We start from the raw sequence: 15,187 nt of genomic DNA, 5'->3' as shown, positions 1-15,187 counted from the left end.
GGTAATAAACCATGCAGCAATGATACCACGTCTCAGAGCTCATTTGCTAGCAGTCAAGTTGCTTGGCAGCATGACAGGCAGAGTAATGTGCATTGAAGAAGTATCTATGTAGATGCTACAGCTTTCAGAGATCACCAAACAAATACAGAGCCCAAAAACCATGACTTTACTCTTGCTATCAATTTTCTTTTGCTTGATTCTGCTCAGCCTCACTTTGAGCACAAAGATTAAAAAAATTTGAGATCTATGCAAGCCAAAAAGCAATAGCTACCCAGTCCCAACATATTTCTAACACACCCAGCCATTTTACACTATTGCTTCTTTCCCAGAAAAGGTTGTTCTCTATATGCTTATAGAAACCAAGTACACAGTGTGAAAAAAATACCTATCAATTTTAGGGAAGTAAGAGAACCCTCTTTCAAGTAAACATCAATACTCAGTAATGTATAGCTACTTCATAAAACAGAAGTCCAGAAATTTTTTCACCTGAGTTTTCTCAAGTGTGATGACAGAGGTTTTATATGCCAACAACATTGTTAAAGTGCCTCTTCTTCTGAGAACTCCGTTCTTTGAATAACATCAGCAACCAAGTAAAAATAAAATAAAATAAAAAATAAAAAAAGAGGGAGGGCATTTAAAACCAGACTAATTTAGACTCTTCTCCCTGGAAATACAAAGTATATAATCAGAATTTTTTCTACTTGCATTAAGACAGTATATGTCCCTTTTGTACAAAAGCAACTGAGTGGCTACAACACTTTAAAAAAGCCTTATTTTGCATTGTTATTATCTTTATCAGCCTCTCTACTTGAGTGTCAGCCTTCACAAAGCTGCAGACACTACATGATTCCTGTCCTTCCTTCTTTCCCTCGTATATATACGTGGGACACACACACACAGAGCACAGATTAAATAAATGTATGTAATCTTTATTTAAAAATAAGACAAATGTGACAGGCACTAAAGATAAGAAAATTCCTGTTCTATTTTCACTCCATTTGTGTAATTACAAAAAATATGATCAATAAAGGCCTTTCCATTTGAACATTCCAATTTTACGCTGGATAATATATCAAGTTATTTTTCAACTTATACTTTTATTGTTTTAAGTAATGGATTGACTTCTATGCAAACTCAGCCAGGAGAGTTAAAGGAAGTTATCAAAGTGAATGAACATGTAATAGTTATTTAAAACAAATACTTTCAAAATAAATTCATAAGGATTACTAGGAAGTTCCTTCACAGCTGTTAACTTCAGCAAGTGCTCACTTTTCAAGTCATTGAAGACAGCCATCTATTTACATGGCTATTTTTATAATGGCCAAATCTTCAGCATACAGAGAATCACTGCCTGGTGCTAGTCAGTGTTTCCAGTCACACTCTTCAGAATACAAAAGTCTGATCTCTAGTAAGCATCAGAAAAATCAAACATATAACAAATTATGAAGATAAAAAAGTCAATAAAGCATACTCAAGAAAAAAACAAAACCTCTAGCACTATTAGTCTCAATTTCCAAGCTCCACAAAAGTAAATAGGGATATAGGGGGTTTGTTGTTGCTTTGTTTTTTAAATTTGGTAAGTCAGTTTTAAACAGTAAGTGGTTTTAATGAGCAATTTGATGTAGAAGTGATGGAAAGAGCATGTGGAAGGCAGTTATTAAACTTCAAAGAACTATAGGATATGCCCCATGCAAGTCCTATCACCATACATTACCAAGGTAGCAGCAGTAGGATACAAGAATTTGAATTGTGCAGGCTCTCATCTGCACATTTAACTCAAGTTAAGATATTCTCAAGTAGACCATCTGATTTAACCATAAGAAGAAACTTGGCAGTTAAGGACAAAATTAACAGCCATAAGAAATTTTAATGAAAACATGAAGCCTATTTCAGATCACAAGCTTCAGTTATCTGTGATAGTTCTATTTTAACTCTGGTTTTACCTTTTTAAAGTATGTCTACAAGATAAGCTACATTCTTGAAGAAAAAAAATAGTGTTCACCTCTGCAAACAAACAAGAAAAGTCTTTGCCATTACACAAGCAAAACCTCAAAGTTTTTATCTAACTAGGAGGACCATCTAGCAGCCAGACCATATGCTTTGCTATTCAAAAAAAAAAAAAAGTACTAGCCAATTCAACAAGAGAGGTGAAGCATCCTTCTGCATAGAGCCGTAATAGTATTTCTGATGGCAGAAAAGAGTTTCCATCTAAAGAAAAACAGCAATCTTGCTTTCAATACCATTAGCTCATCTTTTTGTAAAATAGATGTTCACTAAAATAGAAGTTCGCTGCATTTTTATCTCCAATATACTTTCCTGTCTTGTAGTTCCTTGATAAGAACCTGATAAGGTTCTTAACAATACTTGGTTTCAGTTCCCCACATCATTGCTATGGCTCTTCGCATGAGATTCAGTATTTCCAAATCACTCCTTAATCCTGGCTACTAGGACGGGACAAAATTCTGCAATCTCACCGCTACTTTTGGAAACAAAAAAACCCCAACTGATTATCTTTCTTATATATTGAAGATTTGCATTAGCTATTTTAGCTACAACACTGCTCATGCTGAGACAGATACATATAATCACCATCTACCCTCTCTTAGAGGGAAATCAGTAAGTGCAATACCTTTTCTTTGGAAAAATACATAACACTTCAAAATGGAAAACTGATTCTTTTTAGTTGATAACTATTGAGATATGCTTCTAAATACAGCCATTCATTAGCCTTGGTGTTTATTTCTAATAGGGGAGGATAATATTTCTATGCATACTGTAGAAATCATACTGTTTAATATGTATTTGATTCTCATCTATACAAAAAATACTTTAATTGCTTTTTAATCAAATACAAACTTTATAATTATAAAATTTTAACAGGAGGTTTTTTTTGCATTTAACATAGATCTGATAAGACAACAAAAATTGCTGGCAGTGACAGAACAGTATTTGTTTTTTCAGTCTTTGCGTTATTTAAGGCTACAGGACCAGTAAATCTCATCTTCTTCCATCTTGTTTTTATCGTTGGCTGAAAAACATACTTAGTATTTTTCAGCTCTCAATTAGTTTCTTAACTTCAAATAAGGTTACCTTATTTGCACTACCTGTAGAAGCAGAAACGCAGAAAAGTTGCGTTTGCATAGGCAGAACAGTTCACAGCTACTAACTCTTCACATTCTGAATCCAGGTATTCTCAGTGCTATGCCCACTGTCCTTTGGCAGCTACCTATGTACCAGACATTTTTATTCAAGTTACATAAATAAATTATAAACTTGTAACCAAGAAGTTATGCCAGGTAGCTTACAGTTGTTTGGATGCCCTTGCACTTTCAAAGAACTGTAATTATATTGGCAGGCTTCTAATCCTAGCTTTGCTAAAAACTATTATTAGAAATTGATAGCATTTCTTAGTCAAATCCTTAATAATTTTTAGATATTGTTATTTCAGATTTGATAATGACTCATTTTAGATGTTGCTTCAGATCCTCTTTTGCAGATTAAAAAAAAAAAAATCTTTATCCACATCACGCACGTTCTTCAGAGACTAAGACACCTGTGATCAAATCAAAAGCAGACAGCAATAAAAAAACCAAACAAACAAAAACCCAAACCAACAAGTTTGCATTTACCTTGATCAAGGGCCTTTGGAAAAGACAAGAGTTCAAAAAACAACCTAACTCCCTTTTTCAAAAATCATTTCAGCTTATTAATACTCTCATTTCTGAAGATACAAAGATGCTTATGAAAACCTTGCCAATAACTCACAGGATGCGAGTAGTTTGCTTGATCCATTTTGTGTTTCACTGAAACCATAACTTTTAAAAAATACCTAACTTAATTTTCACAGCAATCTAAGTTGTAGGCTAAGTAGCAGTCAAACTTGTCTATTAAGAAGTCATGACATTCAGCACAATTTGTCAGTCAGGTGTTTAATAAAGTGCCTCAATTAACATGCTGAGTGAATTAGTTCACTCAGACAAACAACACTTATTTGTCTCTTAATCCGAGATTTCTAAGATCAAACCATCAAGTCTCCTCCACCCCTCCTTTGCCAAATCTCCCACTGTTTGTCAAAGCCACACACCAAGGAGACAAGGAAAAGGGGAGCAAGGCATTGCTCTGTCCTGGCTCTGGCTAAGAAGGGGAAGGGAACTTCATGAGGACTAACATTCCCAAACCCAAGGAAAGGGATGACCAGGAAGCACCTCGCCAGGGGCCAGACCAGTTACAACCAAAGTTTGTTTTTCAAATATCTCTTCACATTACTATGTTCAAACAGCTTACATACATGAGTGTAGGTACAGTACAAAGAATTGTATGCACATCAAAATAAAATAGAACCACAGAATGGCTGAGGCTGGGAGGGACCTCCACAGGTCATCTGGTCCAACCCCTCTGCTCAAGCAGGACCACCCGGGGCCAGCTGCCCAGGACCATGTCCAGCAGGCTTTTGAATATCTCCAAGGATGGAGGCTCCACAACCTCCCTCACAGTAAAAAAAGCATTTCCTGCTGTTCAGACAGCACCTTCTGTGTTTCAGGTTGTGCCCATTGCCTCTGGTCCTCTCACTGAGCACTGCTGAGAGCCTAGCTCCCTTCCTCCAGGTATTTAGACATTGATGAGATCCCCCTGAGCCTTCTCTTCTCCAGACTGACCAGTCCCAGCTCTCTCAGCCTTTCCTTGTAGGAGAGATGTTCCAGTCCCTTCACCAACTTTGTGGCCCTTGCAGCACACATACATATCAGCTCATTATGTATTTACTGCTGTTAGTTATCTCAGGTCTCTGGGTCCTTCATTAATTTATTTTTCATAACTTAAATATGCCAGAAAAGTTAAATTAATTTTTTCTTTTCTAAAGGCAGAAATAACCTCCTTAAGTCTTAGTAGTTCAATTCTAGACTTCTAGAACAAGAAAAGTATCATCCTGCAACTTTAAGCATAACACAGAAGATATCAGACATGAATAGCATGTCTGTCACTTGATCACAGAATTGTATAGGTTGGAAAAGACCTTTAAGATCATCGAGTCCAACCATAAACCTAACACTACCAAGACCACCACTATACCATGTCCCCAAGCATCACATCCAAACGTCTTTTAAATACCTCCAGGGGTGGCGACTCAACCACTTCCCTGGGCAGCCTGTTCCAATGCTTGACAACCCTTTTGGTGAAGTAAAATTTCCTAATATCCAGTGTAAACCTCCCCTGGCACAACTTGCGGCCATTTCCTCTCGTCCTATCACTTGTTACCTGGGAGAAGAGACCGACCCCCACCTCTCTACAACCTCCTTTCAGGTAGCTGTAGAGAGCGATAAGGTCTCCCCTCAGCCTCCTTTTCTCCAGGCTAAACAACCCCAGTTCCCCCAGCCGCTCCTCATAAGACTTCTGTTCCAGACCCTTCACCAGCTTCGTTCCATTCTCTGGACTCGCTCCAGCACCTCGATGTCTCTCTTGTAGTGGGGGGCCCAAAACTGAACACAGTATTCGAGGTGCGGCCTCACCAGTGCCAAGTACAGGGGGACAACCGCTTCCCTAGTCCTGCTGGCCACGCTATTTTTGATACAAGCCAGGATGCTATTGGCTTTCTTGGCCACCCGGGCATACTGCTGGCTCATATTCAGCCGGCTGTCAACCACGATTTTACATTAGCACATTTAAGAAGTTTAAGTGAATAGTTTAACATGAATGATTTTAAATAAACAGACTTATTTTCTACACTGACACAGCTGGGACTTCTATATTTTGTCAGTGAAGTCACTGAGAAAACTACTGACTTCAGTGAAGCAGCTGTGAGCCCCATTATTAACTTTCCTTTCCCCAAAGGCTAAGGGATGTTATTTTCCAACCATAAAATGAACAATCAAGTCAAAAGAGAAAGACTTACCTAGAAACCTTAAAAACCTTGTCATCAAATCACCTGTGCAAGCTACTGTTAGCTCTTCACTAACAGTAGCCAAATGCTTTAAGGAAAAACCTTGTGGCATTTGGGGTTTTGTCTTTTAAGATAAGTAGCAATTTCACAACCATGAAAGAAACAGAAGAATTTCTAAGAAAAAAATAAATAAATATTAGCACCATATCAGTTATCAAATGCAAATTTGTTGGAATTGAGAATTTGTTTAAACACATTTTTCAGTTTCACAATTAACTGAGCCATGAAAGCACCAAATAAATTATTATGATAGCTTAGTCACAAATTAAAAAAAGCTTTTGAACCATTCAGGAGTGGTGTTACCACTCCATCTTTCATTTAAAGTACCATAATTTAAGTAAGACTTAAGTATAAAAACAATGGATCAATTTTAGTTAAATCCAAGTCTCAAGTAACTCATTTTCTGCTAATTAACTATATTCTAAAAGTTGCTAAAATATATAAAGTAAGGTTTTCTTACTTTTTGATATGATCAGGGTTTTTTTTTTCCCCCCAGGGGTTTTACCTTTTCCTTTCTCTCCCCCCGCTTCTGTTGTTCAAGTAAGGCTTTCCATCTTTAACACACCGTGTATTGTCAAGACCAACCTAGAAGCAATAGCTGCACAAGGTTCAGTTACCTCAGGAAAATCACAAAGGTAGGAACCTTGTAGAGCAGAGACTTTTAGGATCCAATGGAAGTACATTAAGAAAGCAACAGAGGTTTAGAAGAGTATCAGACATGACAGTCTGCTTTGGAGAATGTAGTAGTTTATCAAAAACCTCTCCTTGCTTCAGATGTTAAGGAAAGCCAGTATACCCAGCACATAGCAGCTGAACTGATAAGCAGTCTAAGAACTTCAGTCGTCTCTTATTTGTTTAAACAATTTTTAGAGAGGCTGGAGAGACTGAGGAACTACATTAGGGGGTGGTGGAAGCAAGAAGAAGAAGAGGGATAATGGTTTTCCCAATCCATACACTCATGAAATCTGTAGGACAGCAAGCAGGGCAGGGAAAAGAAGAGGGAAACTTACTTTGGTGAATCTATTTGGGTAACAGACAAAAATATTTGTACAATACACAAGTGCTTTTCCAATACAAAAGTCACTTGAGTCTATATTTACATCATGTATAGGTATTTGATGCTCCAAGTTTAGGAAGCTTATGAAACAATACAGGTAACCTCTAACTAGGACTGCCAGCCAATGGGTTCCTCTACAACATACAAAGTAAATCCCAAAACTTGGGCTATGCAGGTGTATATATAATTACTCTGATTAGCTGTATATATAGACACACACCCCCCAGTAAAACATTGACAGGGCCCTTGGAGAAGGTGGTACCTGAAGGAAGGAATCCTGAGGCCAGGTGGTACCACCTGCATCCTACTATACAGCACTTAACCTTAAATCTCCCCTGGGCTCCATGAGAAATGTTTGTAGACTGAAGACAAACATTTAGGTGGGGAGGGGAGTCATTCACACTAGTTTCTGTTCAGACTGCCAAACAGAAAGCTGTAAGTGGCATTTGCATAGCAGAAAATCAAGAGTACATGGTGCATTCCTTCAGTAAAAGGTATAGATATATAGGGACGCCAAGAGGCATCACCCATTCTGGGATACTGTGGCGATGGAAGGCACAAACCTTCCACAGTGTACAGTCTTGCCTGTATCACCTATTAGAAACGGCTCCTGGAGCTTCCCGTACAGCATCCGAGCATCGTCCACAACTTGAAGCTTGAAGTAACTAATTGTTCCATTTGTTACATTTTTTTTTCCTCCACTGAAAGAAGAGCTTTCTAGTGTTATCCAATGGTATGTTAATTCATACTATGATAGAGCAACATAAGCCTGGTAGTAAAATCTAGGTTTTACCCTCCCACCGGCACAGTAACTAGAAGTAACACAGAACATACATACACAGTTTTGTATAGCACAGAAAACATTTCAGCAGATCAGACCATGCCGTGGTTAAACCAGCTGGTATGAACTGGGAGGCCAATTCCCTTGCTCCAATGCAGGAATGTTAAATACACACATGCCCACCTGCCTCTCACTATTAGGGAAGTAAACCACTGCTTGATTTGCTTTTACAAGAAGCCTATGTAATTTGTTATGATAAAGACCAAAGTATTCCTGCCTGGTACCTCCCTTTGCAGCATTAAACCGCATAAATAATTCCTTTTAAAATACTAAGCTACATAAGTTATAACTTACATTGTTACATGTCTAAAGAGACATTGATATGAACAAGTTGCTTTAAAACAACTTCAAATCAAATAAACCATTAGAATATAAACCAGCCATTCAACCAAATGAAGTTCTCGCATCTGCAGCAGTTCGAATATATCAGGCTTTGTAGAAAACCCTGAAAATAAGAGCCTAATATGGCATATTTCGAAAGACAATAAAATTATATTCAATAGCAGACTATGAAGAAGCAGAGTGTTCTAATAGGCAGGATCCTGAACCAAGACCACCCTGGCTTTGCACTTTCTGTGTAAAGCAATTTTCCTTTTTGGTTCTTTTACCAGCATCTTTCCTGACAGCCTCACATACTTCAGGAACCTATTCAAGCAAGGATTTGCTATTTTACTACACATTTATGCAGGAATTAACACAGTGGGAACCTAATTTGGTTCTGATCTCTAGACTAGTGGAATAGTAAAACATATACATACAGGAATAAAATAAATATCTTTCCGGCTTTTAAGAATGATTGGAAGAGAGAAATAAGTGCCATTCTATATGGATTCAGATACTGCTAGTCTAATCATGCATTCAAGCAAACCTAAAATAACACTCTACGTATGTAATTTTACAATAGCATTCTTAACCTAAGAGAGCATTCACACTGCGTTATTCTTACAAAATAAAAAAAAGGAAATTACAAACACTTAGTACCTAAACATTTCTCACACAAATTCTCTTCCCTTGAGACATCTTCTTTCTACTAGCACTGGCTGTTATCAAATTACATTTGTATAGTTAACTCATTTGTGAGACCCCTAGATTTATTTATGATTAAGTAATGACAAAAAAAAAATCAGAACACTGAGAACACAAAAGAAGTCTCAGTAGAATATTACCAATTGTAACACACTTTAGATATTCCAAAAAGCTGGCAAAAATACCCAAATAAGCCATTTTCTCTCCTGGAAATAAAACCATGGTTAGCAGAATTCAAATACTGAAATATTATGATACAATCAGAAGTATGGCATCTATGCAGAGTTACAAAAAAAGCTAAACAGCAGCATTCTTGTAAAAGCAAAAAAAAAAATTTTAGAATAGAAACTTACTTGTGCATATTTTCCACTCCTGTTATGATCATGATATAGTAGGAAATTCCACTTTGTATAACAAAATGTAAGGCATACCTAGGAAAAAAAAAAAAGTAAATCCTCACGGCATTTTCATTAATGACAATAAACTGCATGCATTTAATTATTTAACATGAAATTTAAGAGTTTTGTCAAATTTTAACTCCATCATTGCTTCCAAAAAACCATTTGTTCTATTTAGGTTTCCTGCAGCCCTCCCTTCTGTTAAGAGCTTCCCCCTGTAGCATAGCACAGACAGTGGTAATGAACAAAAACTACAGACTTAGCTAGAATTCTCTAGCTCAAACAAGAATACAGTAAATGCTGATAATCCTTAAAATACAAAGAATATGTTTCATAATACTTGCACTTGGCATTATTTCATGTGTAAATAACATGAATGTTTTGTGGTTCAATTTCCATACTCATCTTTTTACCTGTTTGCAACAATAGGCACCTCTGATAAGGCCAACAATATCTTAGTATCCACAGTATCAGTACATGGGAAGATTTCCCAGTCAATAGAAATAACTCTGCCCAGCCAGTCTCTTTGCCCTGGGTCGTCAATAACTGATAAAGGGATGGTGGGTGGTGATGGTTTCAAAAACACAAACAAACAAACAAAAACTTACACACCAACAACCCACAGATTTGTTTGACAAAGGAGCTCTAACCTCTTCTCCTTATTTGCTTTCCACAGCTTACCACACCACTACAGTGTTGTTTTTTGCGGTTTTGTTTTGTTTTTTAAAGGAGTTATATTTCAGTAAGCTAGTAAAGCACTGGTGGCAAACCATTGCCAGCGATTGGGGAAAAGCATCTAATCCTCAGTAAGTTGCTTCTCTGTCACTCTGGTACTTTAAGTGCCTCAGTAGCATACTTACATGTGCTCAAGTGACACACTGATCTAGTTTTGGAATTTTTCCTGTAAGAAGCAGCCTAAAAAGCAGCTACTGTTTTCTTATGCTGATGATACTTTTTTCTTTCAGCTTATCATCAGCAATTTCCTAATTTCACTCCTCATCTATTCATAGGGAAATGTCTTCAAAGATTTTCAACAAAACACCCAGTTCTATCCAGCTAAAATCCTACAAAGTCTACACACAAACTGAAGGAAAACAATTCACTTGGATATTAACTGAGCTGGAAAATCGTGACTTTTTATGGAAGATCCAATCTGCACACTACTAGCTAGTCTAATCTAAGATATAACTACCTAAAATTCAAAGTTGCATTTAATATAAGCAATTGCCAATTAAAAAAAAAAAATTCACTTTTTCTTTTCATATCAGCCACATATTAGCAACGCTGTGTAGTAAAGACAGTCATTACTGAAATGACAAAAATTTAAGTTTAAGAGGTTTGTTTCTTAAACAGAGAAAGGGACATAATAAGGTATCAAAGCCTGAAAAAGTTTGGGTTGACATGGAGTATCATATCAAGATTACAGTCTCTGAAAATATTTGTCTTTCAGAGTTGTTAACAGTAGCAACATGATTGATCTCCAATTCAAAAATTAAAAGGGAAGCATTTAAATACAACATGAAGTAGTACATTTTAGCTACATATAAAGGGTATTCTAGGTCTTTTATGCTATTTGCTATTATCCCAAGGGAATTATCCCTTCTCTTCCTGTCCCACATCACCATCACAAGCACTACAAAGGTGACTGAAAACTAACACACCTGAAATTGAAGAAGAGGACAACATAATGATTAATAAGTATTCTTAAAAGGGTGCATTCCAAACTATTTCCCACATATAGGTTTGCATGAGATTTTCTGCAAATTTACATTTACTATGACCACGTATAAGAAAACAGGAAGAGTTTCCCTCTTGTACACACACATAACACCACAACTGAAGAGTCGCTGAAGGTGTACCACAGGATTGTAACCTATATTTATGCTTGATTCCTTGGGGAGGGGTGAGGGGAACCAAACAAAACCCTCAAAAAACATGTTTGTATAATACATACTTAAGCAACAGGAAAAAGAGTTGGCACAAGTGCAACAGAAGTATCAGCTTTTTAAAGAATGTGTACTTTTAGTATCTCAAATTATGTTCTTTTTGGCATTTTTAAAAAATGCTTTTAGTTCCATGATTGTAAGAAAAAAACCTTTTCGTAAAATAGAAATTCATTGCTAAAATAATTGCTTTAAGTATGATCCAAAGCAAACTAGAATAATCTGGATTTCTACTATGGCATAAGATTTCTCTCTAAGTTCTTTTCCAGGGCGTATTGCCAACAAGAGACTTCCACAAATCTGTATTTATGTCTGTTGGGGGTGGAGGTTGTTTCTTTCTAAAGTCTCCCATCCCCAAATTTCAGATATGAATATATTGTTAACACTTTCTAATTACAAGCTACAATTAATGATTTCTGTTTCCAAAGCAATGGATACAGAATGTGCTTCTAAAGCTTACACAGTTCTCACCTATCTCCTGTATCATCCTCCTCATTTGGTGCTAAGACTGGACATCTTTGGCATCAGATCATTCTCTCAAAGCAGAATACCATGGCCAAAAATTTAAGAAATGCATGGGAGTTACAGAATTATATACACAAATAAATTGCACATGTAAACCCAAAGAATAAGACTTATTGATTTTTCTTTTCCTAAATTTAAAAGTAATACCTATCAACTAATGTTGAGAAGCCTCTGCAACATGCCAATGTAGAGGCCAAATCTGTGGTTTAGAATTCCAAGAATTATTTATACACGCCCTATGTGTGCAGACATATGCATGCACACACTGTGTGCATCTTCCCACCTGCACAACAACTTCATTAATTCCCCCCAGTTCAGTAATACTCTACAACAGTCAGTATAAACAAGTCTTCTATATACTTAAAGCTGAGCAAGTACTTTGTTTGCCATGCAATAAAATGGAACTGGCACTTAATTAATCTTAAGCCAGTCTGGGAAGATGAGAGCCATCTAGTAAGCTAATTTTGAAGGAAAAAAAAAATTTTCACCAAACTAAACGCATACCCTTTATTAGCCCTACTAACATTCTGGCTTGCTATACTGTGAAAAGATCAATATGTGGAAACATCAGTCACAGAAAAATTGTGTTTAAAAAAAAAAAAAAGAAAACAAACACAAACCATACCCTCCCTCCAAAACATAAAAGAAAAAACCCACACACAAAAAACTCTCAAATCGAGGCCAGCTCCTTTCCAGGTGTTTTATACTACTAGGAGCATCATCAGTACTGCAGTTCCAGCCACTCTTCCTACAAAAAGTTAGACTATATTTAATATTCAGAAAAAGACACAGCAAGTTCTCTCATGCAGTGGATATTTAAGAGAAATTATCTTAGTCATCACACCTGCGCTGTGCCTCAAGAGAATACTTCTCAAGCAAGTTTACAGAAAAACTGGTATGAGTTAAACAAACTGTACCTGCTCCATCCTCCCAAAACCACAGGCAGACAGTATGCTAGTTATCAGTTTGAAAATGGAAGATCTTTCAAAATTTGTGCAACACATCAGAAAATTTGAGCCAATTTCTGTACGTTTGCAGCAGCTAAAAACCACAGAATTAGGTAATAAGGTTCTTCATAACAAAACTTTGCTTCCCTGAAAACAAGAAATTAAAATCTACAAATACCTGAAAAATGAATTTAAGTGCAACTTACCATCCAAAACAAAAAAGTGCAAGATAAAGGCCCAAGAGGGTTGCAACAACATGTCTTATAAATGGGCTAGTTTTGCTTGAATGAAGGTATGTTCGAAACCAAACAGCCGCAAGCAAGGCAAACAGTTGGCACACTACAAAGTTAACCTGCATAAAAAAGAAAAGAAAAAACTTCTCACACACTTGTGTATTCAAAGTTAACATAAATATCCACACATTATTAGCAATTTGCAGAACCTTTGACTCTGCCATGGCTGTTACCACAGCATGTCAGCCTCAAAGAGCTTCCTTCTCCCGAGAACCTCTCCCCCTCCTAAAGCACAAAACAGTGCTCCCCTAGGCAGCTAAGAAGAATATACATCAAACCTGTAGAGGCAATCTGTGCATGAATCAAGAAAAAAAAATTACATATTTTCCTGTAAATTTTCTATATACCAAACCACTCTATAAACCATGGAATCATTTATACTCTCCCAGTAATGTGAAGATCTGCGTTGGGTTTTTATTTGTTTTTTAAGTGAGCATGACTTGGAAATACGTATCAGCTACACAAATCACTGGCAGATCACTTCAGTGGCCTGTGCAGAAGCAGGGCTCAATGAAGTGCACTTCAGTGGTGCGTAATCAGATAAACAGCTTGGTTGCACACTGGATTTTCTTCTTGTACATTCAAGTAGGATAGCTTCAGAAATTCCTCCTCCCTTCAGGCCATTTATTCTAGAAGATAGAAAATCTCTTGTATATTAAATATTTAAAGACATTAGCGCACTGAAAGGAAAAGTGGAATTAAAAAAACCCAAACCAGTCAGTAAAAAGAATCATTCTGACTGTGGCCTGAAATAAATTTAATAGTAAGGGCACGATAAAGAAATAATTTCCTCAAATACAGCAACCGCCACCAAAACAGGCTTAAGCTACAAAAAGCCAAACAAATTCCTTTATTTAGAAAAGAACATTTCCAACTCCATGGATTTTTTTCTTCCATAGAAAACTGCCTAACAATTGCCTGTGTTTAATAGCAGCATCCCAAGTCATCACAAGCAACAGCTTGGGGACCACTCCTTCAGGTCCTAATCACTTCAACACAAGAAACTTGCACATGCTGCATGCTTGACTAGTCCTTGGCACAACAGTGTTTTAGCCTGTTTGATGTCACTTAGCTGAAATACACACTTAATCTTCATACCACTGGGTACAATGACAACACTATTTTTATGTTCATGACAGCAGGCCTAACATTGATGTTTGCAGCAACACAGTGCATGCCTCTAGTACTAGAATTCATCTAGTCCATTCCTTCATCATTTTTCAGCCAAGCTTCAGGCAATAATAGGTAAGGGTGTGAGAGTATGCAAACATGGTTATATTTAAAGTAGAAGCTAAATAACACCAACTCCTACAGAAGTCTCATCTTTGTAACAATTGCATAGATTCCCCATTTGCAAATCCATGGATAATTCCCCTCTTTCTGAACCACTCACTCTAAAACCTTCTGTAATACCAAGTTACACAAGCTTTAAGTGCTAGCAGGGAAGAGGCTCAGAGGGCAGGGCGGTTCTTTTTAACAGAGGCAGCTCCCTAAACGAAACCGTCACGTACACTTTGCCATCCATTCTCGTACTCCCACATCTACATTATGCTTTTAACAGTATTTGAAAAATCCTAAGTGAACAAGGAGATATTCTTTCAGGGCATAACTTGACCTGTTTTCTCTCCTTTATAAGCAATGATGCAAATGAAACGGAGCGAGGTTTATAACTCAGGATGAGTCTGTAGATTTAGTGGAAAAGTTTCATACAAAACAGTAAAGTTTAATGAACCACTGAAAGGGAAACAAACTGATAATATTTTAAAAAAGAGGGCAAGAAAGAAAAATTAAAGCCAAAGTAATTAACTATGAATTCAGTATCGACATTTGTTTTGGATACTTATTACAGAAATTATGCTATGTATACCACAGAGCATGTTTCTGATCCAAGGAACTCACACCCTTGACAGACTAGAAGGGGGAGGAAGGCAGAGGAGAAAATTGGGACAAATATGCAGTGAAGCTGAGGTGAAGAGACAGAGGGAAGAAGTGGGCATTAATACCTGTCCGTAAGTGATAGCACAGTGGACAAGTTCGCATTGCTGGTTTTACTGAATGTCCAGACATCACCTGCCTTGGCTGCATTACAGATGATTTGCCAATTGGTGTCTCATGATGCCCTTCTTTTTCAGATTACCCCACAAAGCAAGCTAGCAAGACCCAGGGAAGAAGAAAAGTCATCACCTGGCTCCTACTATTACCATGGGAAAGGGCAGAAGTGC

The 15,187-nt window shown here is 37.1% G+C and overlaps 1 protein-coding gene across 1 annotated transcript in view; it reads right to left on the bottom strand.

The window, feature by feature from the left end:
- MBOAT2 (membrane bound glycerophospholipid O-acyltransferase 2) overlaps positions 1 to 15,187 on the bottom strand; it is a 100,457-nt gene that overhangs the window by 69,885 nt on the left and 15,385 nt on the right. Inside the window, exons 2-3 of the mRNA XM_075497984.1 lie at positions 12,879 to 13,024; positions 9,213 to 9,290 (exon numbers count right to left, since the gene is read on the bottom strand). Of these exons, the coding sequence (XP_075354099.1) occupies positions 9,213 to 9,290; positions 12,879 to 13,024 (224 nt within the window). The remainder of the gene's footprint in view (positions 1 to 9,212; positions 9,291 to 12,878; positions 13,025 to 15,187) is intronic.

The sequence above is a fragment of the Mycteria americana genome, chromosome 3 (assembly GCF_035582795.1).
Source record: "Mycteria americana isolate JAX WOST 10 ecotype Jacksonville Zoo and Gardens chromosome 3, USCA_MyAme_1.0, whole genome shotgun sequence".
Lineage (NCBI taxonomy): Eukaryota > Metazoa > Chordata > Aves > Ciconiiformes > Ciconiidae > Mycteria > Mycteria americana.
Note: the sequence above shows the minus strand (reverse complement) of the source record. Positions and strands in the feature narration are given on the sequence as shown.